This window comes from Enhydra lutris, unplaced genomic scaffold, assembly GCF_002288905.1.
Source record: "Enhydra lutris kenyoni isolate GAN:26980312 unplaced genomic scaffold, ASM228890v2 scaffoldscaffold7, whole genome shotgun sequence".
In the NCBI taxonomy this organism is placed as follows: domain Eukaryota; kingdom Metazoa; phylum Chordata; class Mammalia; order Carnivora; family Mustelidae; genus Enhydra; species Enhydra lutris.
In genome coordinates, this window is record NW_019154091.1 from 8,975,526 (window position 1) to 8,990,512 (window position 14,987).

Here is a 14,987-nt window from a genome sequence, read left to right on the forward strand (position 1 = left end):
GTAAGAGACACCCTAAAACAGAGCCCAATTTTCCACAAGTTAGAAACCAATCTACCCAAAACTGATGAGGTTATCTACTATTACTCAAATGTGAAACATCTCAAAACTTCCTTTAACAACGGACCACCTTTGGCACAAGAGATGATAAGCGCGCGCGGCTTAAGTCCTTAGTAAGGCCGCTCTGGCGGGGCAGTTTCCCTCCCAGCCGATAGGGGGCAGCGGCCCTTCAGAGGCTCTGTTTTCTCATTCCTCTACCCAGGGAACGTCACGACCTCCTCTCCGCTTCGCCACCAGTAATGCGCAGGCGCAGATGGGAGCACGTACCCCAGAGTCGAGGGAGGGGTCACGAACTCTGACCCCCCAAATACACAAACCCAGAAAGCTCCCTGCCCCCACTTTTCTTTACCCTACCCCCTTGAACTTTCTCCAGCCTGTCCCTTCCCGGAACCCCAAGCGGCAACCACAGCGGGACTGTCCGATCTGCGCCCGGCGCGGGACGTAGTTCCTCGGAGAAGCGCCGGTAAGAAGTGCCAAGGAGGGAGAAAAGCAGCGGTGGCCGCGCCTGAGCCGGAGGGCGGGGTGTTTCTCCCAACTGCCAAGGGATGCGCCCCCAGGTCCCCCAACAGCCTGCGGGCTGCGGCCGGCAGTGCTAGCCTGTATGGCGGCGCGGCGGCAGGCTGCTCGGGTTGGGTTGGGAGCGCGCAGAGTGGCCGGAGTGGCGGGGCCGAACGTGCGGGGCTCCTGAGAGAGGCTGAGACAGTAGCCGCGGCTGGAGCGTGGGGCGCGGAGGGTGGCCGGGTGCGGGAGGCAAGTCAGCCGAGCTGCACGGCGCGCACAGCAGCCTTTCCCCCGGCACCTCCTGCGGCGCCTCTGACCTTTCACCTACAGGAAAAGCTTCCGTCTCGGCGCTCGGCCGCCGCAGCTTCCCCCGCCTTGGAGAGTCGCGTATCGCGGCCGGGCTCCGGGGGCGCACCGCGGGCTCGAGGGCTCGCGAGCCGAGGCCTCCGTCCCTTCCTGAGGTTGCTTACTAACTCTCGTGCCTGCACGGGACGGACGGAGCAGCGCCCTTGACTTGCGCGACAAATAGGGCGACAGCAGCCGCAGCCTTTGGACCCGTATCTTTTGGGAAAAATGGAACGGCCCGGGGTCCTCACTGGCCTGGGCATGTCTAAACTTCCAGTAGTTCTTTTGTTAAGAAACTCTGCCTGCAACTCCTGCACATAATCGTTTCCTGAGTTACAAATGTTGCCAGGGTGTCTCATAACCTACCTAAGTAGGTCGGCCTGTTTAAACAAACAATTGAAAGGAGAAGCAAAAAGACTGGAAATGAAAGCTTTTCGGGTTTTTGTTCCTCTGGATGTTGTCAGTAGGCCTTCGATTTAGACATTCTTGAACAACGTTGTATGGTTGCATGGTACACGATGATTGTTTTGAAATTTTGCTTATATGTCCAGTGGGTAGATCTAGAAGACGGATGTTCCTGTTCTTGTAAGAAAAAAAAGGGGGGGGGGGATTGCATATAAATGTAATATTATTCTTTGTAGGAGCATTTCAGTCTTTTAGGAAGAGTTTTGAGGGAAACACAAATCAAAGGCATCAGACATTCCTAAGATATTTTGTTTGTGTTTCTGCCACACAAAGCCTATAATTCCTGCCCTTGGGGAATAGAAGATTAAAGAAATATAAATATAGTTCCCTTTTTCTGATTTATAGGACCTTCTGCAACTTCTTAAAATCTTTTATGAAAGCCCTGGGGAAATGTATCTTTACAGAAATGTTGCATATGATATTAAAAGTTAACAGAAGTCTCTTAGTGAATTCTAGTCAGTTGCTTTAGTATACACAATAAATGCTGGACTCACCTCAAAGGATTGGATTTTTTAAAAATTTGCACTGAGTGTTAAAAGTCAGGTGGAATTTAAGGGAGAGAAGAAGAGCTTAGAATGGTATGTTGAGGCATAAAGAACATCCCAGTTTGACCCTAAGAGAGGCCCCTCTTGGGACCTGTAAGAGATAAAATGGGGAGATGAAGTCAGACTATAAAGAAACTGTGTGTCCACAGTGGCAGGCATGTTTCAGAGGCTTAACAAATATTGAAAAAAATAAAAGGAGAAGGATCGAAATTTTATCCTTTGGCCATTAAAGAGACATCGATGGCTCTGAAGCAAGAGAATAAGGATGTTTCAATGCTCTAAGTGCCCTGAGATACTGTTGCAGTATCAAGGTTGCAGACCACTAATGGTTTTGCCTTCTTGGTGCTTCAAATATATACAAAGATGGTTCTTGCCTGATAGGGGCTTTTCATGTGCACAAAGTCGTATATATTAAATGTGTGTTCCGGAAACTCAACAGTAGCTGAAATTTTACCTGAAGGGTTAACTGGAAAGACCTTCAAGGCTGCGAGAGGTTTTATGAACCCTTTGAAATTCAGCATATATTGTCATTTGTAGTGTGAATGAATGTGAATTTGTGTTTTCTAGTGAGAGAAACCTTAACTACCATCAATTTCAAAGAGATATTTGACCCACTGTACTGGAAAAAATAGATTTATTCTTTTATGTCATATTTACATATTTTCAAATTTTGTATCCCCCAGAAGGAAATACATTTTGTATCATGACTCAGCACACTCACACAGATTAAACTGAAATAAAGTCTTAATGAGACTATTCTTACCCTTACTATATCTGATGCGCTCTTTTCTATTTTCATAAAAAAAAATCTGACCTCCTGAATTAATTTTGCCATCTGTAAATGGCTCACAACATAAAGTTTGCAAAATACTGTTTTGGATGACAGCAGCCTACATTCAGTTGATGGTAGTGCGGCTGGTGGAAAAATGAGCTGTGTCTGATGTCAAGAACACGGACTTAAAATTTTGAATCTGAACGGAAAAAGGACAGCACCATTCATACTCTCTTTTTTCTGTGGAGAAGATAAGTAGAAATGAGATCTTGGCAAATTGAAAAAACTCAGGGCCAAAAATGTAGGACTCTTTTTTGTTTTCTGAATGTTAATTAGCTCTAGAGCACTAAAGACAGCATTCTCGTGTTTTTTGCTTTGGCCCTCAAGCCGGTGAAAATACTTTAACCTTCAACGCCTAACTCAGATGTCTCTTGTATAGGGTTTTTCCAGAGCCTCCCTCCTAGTGTGGTGTTTCTGAACTCCTTTTGTTCGTTTATTGAGCACTTTGTTCATTCAGCTTTCAGGAAATACCTATAAAGAAACTTAACCATTGGTATAGATATTTTCACTGACACTGAATTTTTACAACTTTTTGAAGTAGATTATATTGAATCCATTTCATTGGTGTCATACATTTAGTAAGTAGTAGAACAAGATTGATTTGAGGTCTAAGACACTACTACCTATGTAAACTGACCGTTTCTCTGTTTTTATCACTTCTTCCTAGTGTGCTTCATAACTTTTAGTACATGGTAATTTTTAAAAATCTGTTTTCTCATTAAAATATCAGCCCTATAGAAAAGAGATCTTTTCTGCCTTATTCATTGTCAAGTCCCAAAGTCTCACAGTGCCTGGTAAATATGTTCCAGTAAATGCTTACTGAAGTTAGATGTGAATACTAGGCACTGTTAAATAGAGGTTCATTGAAAACTACAGTTGTTTTCCTTAGAAGTCTATTAGAGATGGGTCATCTATGCGAAGGACAGGGTGTTGTAGAAGAAACAGTAGGCTAAAGATGAGGGAGTGCTTACTTTCTGATTACAACTGTACATACCCATTCAAAAAGCAGAAAGGAAAAAATAAGTAGCCTATAACTCTCACCTAGAAAAGTCACTTCATACTTGAGAATGTTTGTTTTTAGTCCTTGTGTGTTTTGCATAGTTAAAATCATTTAAATAAAATTTTGTTTCTGGATCTTTGCATTTAGTTTGTCATTAGCATTTTCTCTTTGTCATTAAACATTTTCCTCATACATTAATTTAATGAAAAAAATTTTTGTACAAATCTTTGTTCTTTGTCTTTGCTAAGATGTCACCTTCGCACAAAGGCCATCTCTGACCTGTTATTAAAAAAAAAAAAAAAAAAAGGCATTTTCTTCCCTGTCCCAAGCATTTTGTCACTAGTTCCTGCTCTAATTTTCTCCATTCCACTGTTCACCGTTTATTGGTGTCATATATTTGTTTGTTGTCTGTCGAACCTCACCAAAGTAGAAACTTCACAAGGCAGAGTGTGTTTTAATACTATCTGCTGTATCCCTAACACGTAGAAAAATGCCTGGCCCATAGGAAGCACTTAAGAAGTATTTGTTGAGTAGAATAGTGAATGAATTATTAGGTCAGTTAACATTTTTCAGACTCTTCATGCACATTGACACATTAACTTCTCTAAGATTATAGCAATTTAGACTTCCATCAATATGTGAAGAATGCTTGTTTTGTCTAATTTTTGGAGTTAAATTTGGTCTTAGAAAACATACTGATCTGGTGATTCCATGGTCATGGTAGAAGGAGACGCCATTAGCAAAGACATGGAAGCATGAGAAACATGGTAAATTCAAGGAATTACAAGTAGTGTGTATGGCTAGAATATAAGGTTTAACAAATGACACCTCAAATCCTTTAGAGAAAGGGAAGGCTTTGAAGATTATTAAGAGGTAAAATAATATTAAATACATATGTTAGAGCAGTCTGGCAGCAAAATATTATAGTTGCAATTAGGTGAGTATTACTGGATTTTTAAGTCAAGAAATGTGCAACTAAATTGGTTGTAGGTTGGATTGTCCATGGTCACTGAAGTCATCTATGTTGGTGGCAGGAAAGGGACAATACTCAGTGTCAAAATTTTCAGTGAATAATGGTTTTAGAGCATAGCTAATGAATGACAGTAGTAAAGTCATTAGAAACTATGGTATAACTGATGTAAAAGAATCTCAGAGGAAGTGATTTTGGTGAGGGAGAAAATAAGCCTTGTTTAGAGGCCTGCAACATTAGCACTGTCCTTGAGCTGTGTATATGTATATGTATATGTATACATATAAATACAAGATAAATAGTTTCATGCTTATTTGCCTATTTTGAAGTATTTTATTGTCTTCATTAAGAATAATGAATGATTCCTTTAAAAAAAGAATGATATCTTTTAAATTTAATTTTTTTTTAATTTAAATCCAATTAACTCATAATATATTATTTGTTTCAAGGGAACAGGTCTGTGATTCATCAGTCTTATATAATACCCAGGAGTGCTCATTACAACACATACCCTTCCCAAAAATTCCGTTACCCAGTTACCCCATTCCTCCAAGCCCCGCCTCTCTGGTAACCCTTAGTTTGTTTCCTATGATTAAGAATCTGTCTCCCTCAGTTTTCCTCTTGTTCCATTTTTTCCTCTCTTCCCCATGATCCTTTGCCTTATTTCTTAAATTCCACATATCAGTGAGATCATATGATTATTGTCTTTCTCTGATTGACTTATTTCGCTTAGCATAAATTTAATTTTCTGTAGAAACTGTATCTCTTTACCCTGTTACTGAATTCCACTTCATGAGCTTCCTCAGTTTTTAACTTAAAAGCTGGGAATAAAATCTGGACTGGTAACCCAAAACTAATTTGACTCATTTCTACAGTCAAGTCTCTCCTCATCAGAATGATTCTGTTTATCAATATATCAGGGTAATTGATAACCCCTAATATCTTTTTGTTTCATGAGAAAGTCTAATAGCTTCCAGTCCTTATGACTCCAGGTTTCAAGTTTTTAATGTTGAGGATTAAAAGGCTGCATTGTCCTCACTCCTTATGCCTTTTTACCATCTTAAAACAAAAAAAAATTTTGGTATGCTTAGAAAAAAGTGCAACAAAATCAATTTATTTTGAGAATTCTCTATAAACCGTGGAGGTTGTTTAAAACAATATGGCTATAAAACTGAATTTGTCTTTTACTAAACTCACGGAGCAAGAAATTAGAAGGAGTTTGATCTGGAAGTAGCCAAAAGGAGAATTCTTACAAAATATTTAAAAGGGTTTTTTACCCTTCTTTTTTCTGAGGATTTCTCCATCTGACAGCAGAAGATTACAGTCAGTGCTGAAGTAAGGTTTTTGAGTAGCTTAGTGTTCAGTGGACTTCTGATTGAAGAATTCTGTCTATCAGTAGTAGAAACAAATTGAAGTGGTCGCCTGCCTCATGATAATTATATCAGTAGCCATGTCTATGCCAGTCTTCCATCTTTTGGTAAATAGACCTTCCAAAAATGGAAGTTGCCAATCCTACTATCGTATTAACCTTCCTTTCCCTCTTCCTGGCCTGCATAGTGATTAATTCCAAAGATAAGCACGTAACCTAAGCTGAGTCAATCAGAATCTTAACCAACATTTTAAAATTGTGATTAGAGAAGACTACTTTTCCTTTCCTGGTGCTTTACTAGAAAGTAGAAAATAAGCCACATAGGGAGAATAAGAATAGAGATAATAGGAAAGAAGGAAGAAAGGAAGGAAGGGAGGGAGGGAGGAAAAGGAAAGAAGGGAGGGAAGGAAGGAAGGTAAAAAGAAAGAGAGAAAGGAAAGAGAGAAAGAAAGAAAATAGAGATAAGGAGATTCCTCACAGCATCACAAGCCCAAGTTCCAGTTTTTCCCAAGGTCAGCTCTGCTTGGGTCCTAGCATGTATCCTGTTTTCCCCACCCCCTGCCTTTCTGCTTAAACTAGCCGTAGTTGAGCTTTTAGTGACTAAAGCAAAGTGACTAAATCCATTATCATAAATACCTAATTTTATGCCAAATAACCTATTTCATTCTTACCAATTTTTAGCATTTCCCCCTTGCTAAAACTTGCATTTATCAGAGTGAATAATACCATCCTCTGGGAATTTCTAAATTTTAGTAAAATGTAATAATTTAGATATGATTTGTAATTTATTTATTGTTTTAGAATGAGAGAGAGCACAGGAGGAGTTGGGGGGTGGAGGCAGGCAGCGGGAGAGAGAGAATCTTAAGCAGGCTCCATGCCCAGTGTGGCGCCAACACCAGGCTCCATCTCACAATTATGAGATCGTGACCTGAGCCAAAATCAGGACTCAGACGCTTAACCAACTGAGCCACCCAGGTACCCCATAATTTGTGATTAGATAGTTTACCTCCTTTTTGCATATGGAAAAAAATTTTAATGAGCAAGATTATATGATGTATTTGAATTATTTTACAGATCTATTTACATATAAATATATATTGTATTCCTCGATAGTTTAATGAGAAAAATAAGTAATAATAAAATTGAGATTATAGATTTGACATTATATCATTGTGTCTGTGCCTTTCTAGACTTGAATCTTAAGTTAATAAGCTGACAGATAACCTAACAGGCTTTACAGACACATAACAGGCTTTACAAGTAGGAGCAGGTAAGTAGTTTGATACTGCAACATACGCACCATACATATCTATGTGTGGTTGGAGAGGGGTCCAAAGGGCAAAAATTGTTCTTAGTCCGCCTTTCTGGTCAAATCTATTCCCTAATTTCCTCTCATTTCTGTTTCACTCAATACAATTGAAGTATACGCTCATTGAGGTAAGTATCAAAAACTTTCCCTAAGCATTCTTTTGCTAACCAGTTTGAATTACATGGATCTATAAAACAATATGAGATAAGAGCTCTAGACTACTGCAGTAATGCAGAAGGTTTATATACAAAGAAGTAGAAAGGAGTGCCTGGGTGGCTCAGTCAGTTAAGCATCTGACTCTTGTTTTCAGCTCAGGTCATAATCTCAGAATTGGGAGATTGAGCTCCACATTGGGCTCTGTGCTGGGCATGGGGCCTACTTAAGATTTTCATTACCTCTCCCTGTGCCCCTCTCCCCTGAAAATAAATAGAAAGAAGTAGAAAATTGATGTATTGGGGGCGCCTGGGTGGCTCAGTGGCTTAAATCCTCTGCCTTCGGCTCAGGTCATGATCTCAGGTCATGGGAACAAGCCCCGCATCGGGCTCTCTGCTCAGCAGGGAGCCTGCTTCCCTTCCTCTCTCTCTGCCTACCTGTGATCTCTGTCTGTCAAATAAATAAATAATAAATAAATAAATAATAATAATAATAAATAAATAAAATCTTTAAAAAAAAAAAAAGAAAATTGATGTATTGGACCACAAAATGGAATCTACCAAATACATGCATGTGTATGTTTTTCTGAAGAGGGTGGATAGTTCTCTAAGCTTAGAGTTTGTAACTCCAAAAGTTATGAATTCATTGTCATTTCCTGCTCTTTTTTTCAGAAGCCAAAAAACAAAAAACAAAAAAATCTAATATCCCTAAATTCAGTACTCAGGAATACTGTTCCAAGAATATTAACATTCAAATCCTTTAGCATTGTATTACCTGTAGCATTGCTGATGACAAAGTACACAATTAGTATGAACCTGGACGTGCATATATACCATGCACATATGTGCATCACACGTAACACCCTCATATTCTTTGGTCTCTTCTGCTAAAATGATAGTTGATTTAGTGTAATTATTTGCTCATTTAATAGTACTGAGATTTAACTTCAGTCCTTTCTATTCGTGCACTTTTTAAGTAATCAAACATTAATAATATATATAAATGGTTTATCTACCTAATTTTTCATTATGAAGTAGTTTGTTTGGTTCTAATGTGCTGATAACACCATTGATTTTAGGATTTCTGGAAAAGGTTGCTTTAAACTGGATTTTTGTTTTCTACTTACAATTAATTTTTTATGTGGGGTAATACTTGTAGGTATTACCCCACATAAAAAATTAATTTTAAAGAAATTTTAAAGAAACAGACGCTTACTCAGTAAAAAGTAAGTCTGTATTCTGGCCCTGTTCCCAAACTTCCAGTTCTCCCTAGAGTAGTCGCTATAATTATTTTCTTTGGTGTTCTGTCAGGTAGTTTTTCTTCTCTGTAGGTAGCATTTTAAAGCTTTCCTTACATATATCATGCGTGTTTCTTACTAGGTTTGTGCCTAAGTGTTATGGGCTGAGTATTCCCTCACTCTCCCAAGATTCATATTGAAGTCCTGGCCCCCAGTACCTCAGAGTGTGACTGTATTTGACCGTGAGGCCTTTAAAGAGGTAATTGAGTTAAAATTAGGTCATTAGGTTAGGCCCCAATCCAATATGACTGTTATCCCTATTAAAAGGGATTACAACACAGGTGCAAACAGAGGGAAGATAATGAAGAGACAAAGAGAAGGCCGCTGTCTACAAACAAAGGAGATAGGTCTCAGAAACCAACCCTTCTGACAGCTTTTCTCAGAGTTCTGGTCTCCAGAATTGTGAGGAAATTTAAATTTTTTAAAGATTTATTTATTTCAGAGAGTGCATGCGAGCTCAGGTTGGGGGGGTGGGCAGGGAGGTAGGGGCAAGAGGGAATGAATCTCCAGGAGACTCTGAGCTGAGCATGGTGCTCTCTCATGACTCTGAGATCACGCCTGAGCAGAAACGAAGAGTCGGTTGCTCAACCAACTGAGCCACCCCAGTGCCCTTGTGAGAAAATTAATTTTTTTTTGAAGATTTTATTTATTTATTTGACAGAGGGAGAGAGATCACAAGTAGGCAGAGAGGCAGGCAGAGAGAGGAGGAAGCAGGCTCCCTGCCGAGCAGAGAGCCCGACGTGGGGCTCGATCCCAGGACCCTGGGATCATGACCTGAGCTGAAGGCAGAGGCTTAACCCACTGAGCCACCCAGGCGCCCCGAGAAAATTAATTTTTATTGTTTGAATTATCTAGCCAGAAGTAGCCTTGTTAGCCTTTGTTATGTCAGCCACAGCAAACCAGTACAGATTTTTGGTACTGGGAAGTAGGGTGCTGCTGTAACAAATGGCTAAAAATTTGGAACTGGGAGACAAATAGAGGCTGGCAGAGTTTTGAGATGCATGCTACAAAAAGCCTAGATTGCCTTGAAGAGATTGTTGGTAGAAATAGAGATGCCAAAAGCAATTTGGGTGAGGATCCAGAAAGAAAAGAGAACAGTAGAAAAGCTTCTGTTATCTTAGAGATACACAGATTGCTTCATGAACAGAATGTTGATGAAAATAATAAACATTAGAGGCACCTGGCTGGTTCACTTAGTTGGACTCTGGTTTCAGCTCAGGTCATGATCTCATGAGTTGTGGGATTGAGCCCGGCATGATGCTTTGTGCTGGGTGCTCATCAGGGAACCTGCTTGAAGAGTCTCTCCTCCTGCCCCTCCCCCCACGCATGGGCACGCTCTCACTCAAATAATAAATCAATCTTAGAATAATAATAATAAAAGGGCACCTGGATGGCTTAGTTGGGCCTGTGACCTATCTTTGAATCTTTCTCCCCTTCCTGGAAGGATAACAAATGTTTGAAACCGAATAGCTCTACTGGCCCTCGTAGAAGAATCACACAAGTCCAGCGGTTTTTCTCCATTTCATCCGATCTATGTCCCCTTCAGTCCAAGCTGGCAACATTTCTGCTGATACAGAATTCTCAGAAATCTTAACTGCCTTCCCTGCAGTTCGTGGGGGTGGCAGCCCAGAGGACACAGGCCCAGGGAGCAGCTCTGTTTCCTCAGTTGGTTCCAGAGAGAATGAAGCCACTGCTTTTCAGTCTAGTCTTTGAAAAGTAAAATTGTTTGGTCTTGAATCATTTTTTTAAATAGATCTTTTCAAAATACATAAAAGCAGAGAGAATAATTTCATGAACCCCTATATAAACTTCACCAGTTTTCAGTAATTGTCAGTGCATGGCCAGTCTTATTTTGTTTATTCCATCCTTCCCCCGCCTACCCCAACTGGATTATTTTGAAATAAATCTTAGCTGTAATGTGTTTTCATTTGTAAATTCTTCAGTAAATATGTTTCATGAGTATAAATGTGAAAAGGCATCTTTTTATTCTGGCAGGAATTTTTGGCAATTAGAACATGGCAACCATAGAAGAAATTGCACATCAAATTATTGAACAACAGATGGGAGAGGTATGTTTGATTTACAGTTCATTTGCAGATCCATCAAACCTATTTAAATCAAATGTATACGGGTGCCCTTCAGTCAGTTAAGTGTCTACCCTTGGCCCAGGTTATGATCCCAAGATCCTGGAATCGAGCCCCACGTCAGGCTCCCTGCTCGATGGGCAACCTGCTTCTCCCTCTCTACTACTTGTGCTCTCACATGTGCTGTCTCTCTCTCTCAAATAAATAAAATATTTTTTAAAGTAAGTAAATAGGGGCACCTGGCTGGCTCAGTCAAAAGCCTCTGCCTTTGGCTCAGGTCATGGTTCCAGGGTCTTGGGATCAAGCCTGGCATCAGGCTCTCTGCTCTGCAGGGAGCCTGCTCCCCCCACCCCCCGCCTGCCTCTCTGCCTACTCGTGATCTCTGTCAAGTAAATAAATAAAATCTTTTAAAAAAAAAATTTTTTTTTTAAAGTAAATAAATCAAATGGATATGCTAGGTTCCGAAGGTACAGAAATAAAAGATACTCTCAACTTTAAGGTAGCTTTAAATCTAGTGGGGAATAGTCGAATCATCCCACAGTTAGGATACAGCGGGAAGTGCTATAATAGATGACTGTACGGAGTGCTGTGGGAGCGCAGAAGAAAAACAGCTAATGAGGAGTTGGGGGAGGGTGACGAGACCTGGAAGAATTATGCCCTATTCCTTAGTAAGAGATACCCTAATCCAGAGGTTTTCAAAGTGTCATCTAGTGACTCTTTTCAGAGAGTCAGCAAGGTCAAAACCATTTTCATAATAATAATGAAATGTTATTTTCCCTTTATTTTTCCAGGGGCTACCTGCCATGTAATGATATGGTATGATTAAACATGTCAATATATACAAGGTGTACATCATTCAATGGGCCAGTGTGATATTACAAAATCACGGACAAGTGAAGGATTCATTCAAATGGCAGGATAGATCAGTGGATTTTAGTATAGTTTCTGATTTCACATTGCAGCTAGTCTTTAAAAAGCTACCACTTGTCAAGTTTGAATATGCTGTCAAAGAACTACCACACGGTGCATGCACCTAAAGCTCTTCTCTAAGAAATAAGTTTGTTAGCCGTTAGAATTGTGTTTACTTCACGGTAATATTAGTGATAGAAATAATCCACAGTGAAGTGAAGCCTCCAACAGCTTAAGAGTTACATGGTAAAATTTGTTATGAACTGCTTCAAATTCACATCTTAAAGGCAAAATGGAAGATTGTTAGGGAAGATGGTGGTGGAGATAACCTATGTAAAATAAGATTGACAGCAGTGGAAAGTACACCCAGAAAAGGAGGACATGCTGGCAACAGGGGTCAACAAAATTCAAATTGGCAGCAGCTATAATCGTTACCATTCTACTCTAGACAAAAACTGATTAGTAATTCAGAACTTCGTTGTAAATTTTGCGTAGAAAAGAATCTTGAAAATAATTTTAGGGAAATTTTAGGGAAATGGAAAAAAATTGGAAACAAACCAACTTTACAATTTTGAATTTGAACCAAGGGATTAAATTAGCGTAATGAGTTTACTCTGTAAAATATTTGCTCAACAACAACAAAAGCCCTCAGTGCTGGGCCAGTTCTCTAATTCATGGATTTGCTCTTCCCCAGGCTCCTCCAACTCAGTAGAGAGTAATCCTGTCCTCCCAGTTGCTCAGAGCAAAATTTGGTAGTCATCCTTGACTTTTCTCTCCTTATATTCTGCAGCTAGTCCATCAGCGTATCTTGTCACATATCCCTCCATAAACTGTCCCAAATCCAATCATTTTTCTCTTCTAGCATGGCCACTACCCTGTACCCTGCTGGCATCTCTGCCCATATGTAATTCCCAGATACTGCCAGTGTGTGAGCAGTAGCATTCTTTCTGGTCTCCCTTAATGCTTCTCTTGAACATCACAGGCTGTTCTACAAAACTAAATCTAGAATTACCCTTTTTGAAAAAGATCTTGCCATTCTGCTCTGTGATCTTCCAGTGGATCTTCATTTCACCCAGGAGGAAATCCAGATTTTGTAGTCCTTACACAGCCCTATACCATGTGGCTCCTGCTGTCGCTCGGATCCCATCTTTTACCGTAATCCCTTCTGCCATATAACTCTCTTGAGGTGCCTCTTGCCTCACATATGTGAGACACACTCTTCCTGCCCCATGGCCTCTACCTGTATCCCAGGTAGAGGATGTACTTCCTCTAGCTAGCCCTAAGCTTTGGTCTGCTGCGTCACTCAGGTCTGTGCAGAAGCCATCTCCTCATGGCTTTTGTTCCATCAGTGACTCTCACCAGCTCTACCCTGCTTTACTTTTTCTTTGTAGCACTTGATTCCATCTGAGAATATTATTCGCTTATTTGTTTTTTAATCTGCCTTTCCTCACTAAAATAAAAGCTTTATGAGAACAAAGGTTTTGTTTTGTTTATTGCTATATTCCAGGACCCAGAACAAACAATGCTTGGCAAATGGAATGCACCCAGTAAACATTTTTCTAAATGGAAGGTGGGAGGGAAGGGGAAGGAAGGAGTCAAAATAGTGAGGTCCAAATGTTTTTACTATTGTACCTTTATTTGCACATTTGTTTTTCTATAGGATGGGATTTTGTGGGAGTAGAATTTCTAGTTTAAAAGGTATGTATGTTTGTGTATTGTATTGACTATATATGTAATGGTATGCTTTCCTAGCTTTGTCTGAAAGTAGGAGAAAATTGTGCCCTTAGAGGAAAAAAAAAAAAGATAAGTTGAATTGATTACTAATTTGACATGATTGTGTTAGATTGTTACCGAGCAGCAAACTGGCCAGAAAATCCAGATCGTGACGGCACTTGATCATAACACACAAGGCAAGCAGTTCATTCTGACAAATCACGATGGCTCTACCCCAAGCAAAGTCATTCTGGCCAGGCAAGATTCCACTCCAGGGAAAGTTTTCCTCACTACTCCAGATGCAGCAGGTGTTAATCAGTTATTTTTTACAACTCCTGATCTGTCTGCACAACATTTCCAGGTAAATAACTTCAGAGTGTCTTTTCATCTTACACTTGAGAGAATTAAAAAGCACGTCATAAGTATAAGTGATGTTAAGACTTTACGTCCTACCTGGTCCATAGGAAAAGTTGCATAAAATTATGTGCTGTGCAGATTATCTGTGGTGACTGCCCTTTCCTATATGCCACGGTACTCTTTCTCAGGCACCCTCACATCCATATATTCAGGGGGAGGGAGTTGTTAGTTTCAGATAATAAGATCCACTCTGCTTAGTTTGTCCAGGAAGCGGTTTCATAAAGGGTATAGAGAATTCACAGAATTGTTGGGAAGGCTGAAGATACAGCTCCAGTTCAGGTTTCCAAGAATAACCTGCAGAATAGAGGTGCTGCAGAACTGGCGTGTAAGAGACCTGCTGCTTCTGCATGGTTAGGAAACTGCCAAATTAAAAGCCCCTTCATGATAGTAGCACTTTCCAAGACCATGCTGCCTAGGCAACAAGAAGCTGCCGGATCAAGAAGTCAGTATTATGGCTGCGTCTTTGACAGATGCCTCCTTGGTTGTCATCTGTATCTTCCTTCATGTAGCAGACCATTTTATTCCCACCGTCTGCTTTAACACTAGAAGTCAGTCAGTAGTCTAGATTAACTTCACATCATTTTAATTTTTGCTACTTACATATTTTTTGAAGAGTTAAGGCTTATACACGCTGCATGCCCATGATTATGTAGATATTTTCACTGATGGTTCCTGTGATTGAACATAAATCCAAACAAACCCTTAAGTTTGCCTTTGGAGACTTTTTGGTGGAGTTTCCCACTTAAAATTGAATTCTCTGTTTTGTGATGAAAACCTGATCAAAGAAAATTCCTTTTAGGATTGAAGAACTAATTCATAAAATACAAAATTTTCCCTTTATGTTCTGATAGATTCTGTTATTCTTCTAATTGCATCATTTATATTATTTTTAGAAACACCTAAGGTAAAAAGTGGATGGGATTTATAAGAAGTTACTTTATCAACAAGGCAGAAGTCACTAAAAAAATTTATAACATCACGAATACCTTAAGTTCTTTTTATCGACAGATTCAATTTAAAA

The 14,987-nt window shown here is 39.8% G+C and overlaps 1 protein-coding gene across 2 annotated transcripts in view; it reads left to right on the top strand.

The window, feature by feature from the left end:
• The first annotated feature begins 333 nt into the window (after positions 1–333).
• Positions 334–14,987, top strand: part of LOC111142119 (nuclear receptor subfamily 2 group C member 1) — a 45,216-nt gene continuing 30,562 nt past the window's right edge. The window contains exons 1-3 of one of the 2 annotated variants that reach the window (XM_022495088.1): positions 334–520; positions 10,839–10,912; positions 13,680–13,910. In XM_022495088.1, the coding sequence (XP_022350796.1) occupies positions 10,859–10,912; positions 13,680–13,910 (285 nt within the window). In that variant the 5' untranslated portion in view covers positions 334–520; positions 10,839–10,858. The remainder of the gene's footprint in view (positions 521–10,838; positions 10,913–13,679; positions 13,911–14,987) is intronic. The other variant, XM_022495089.1, reaches the window with a different exon arrangement.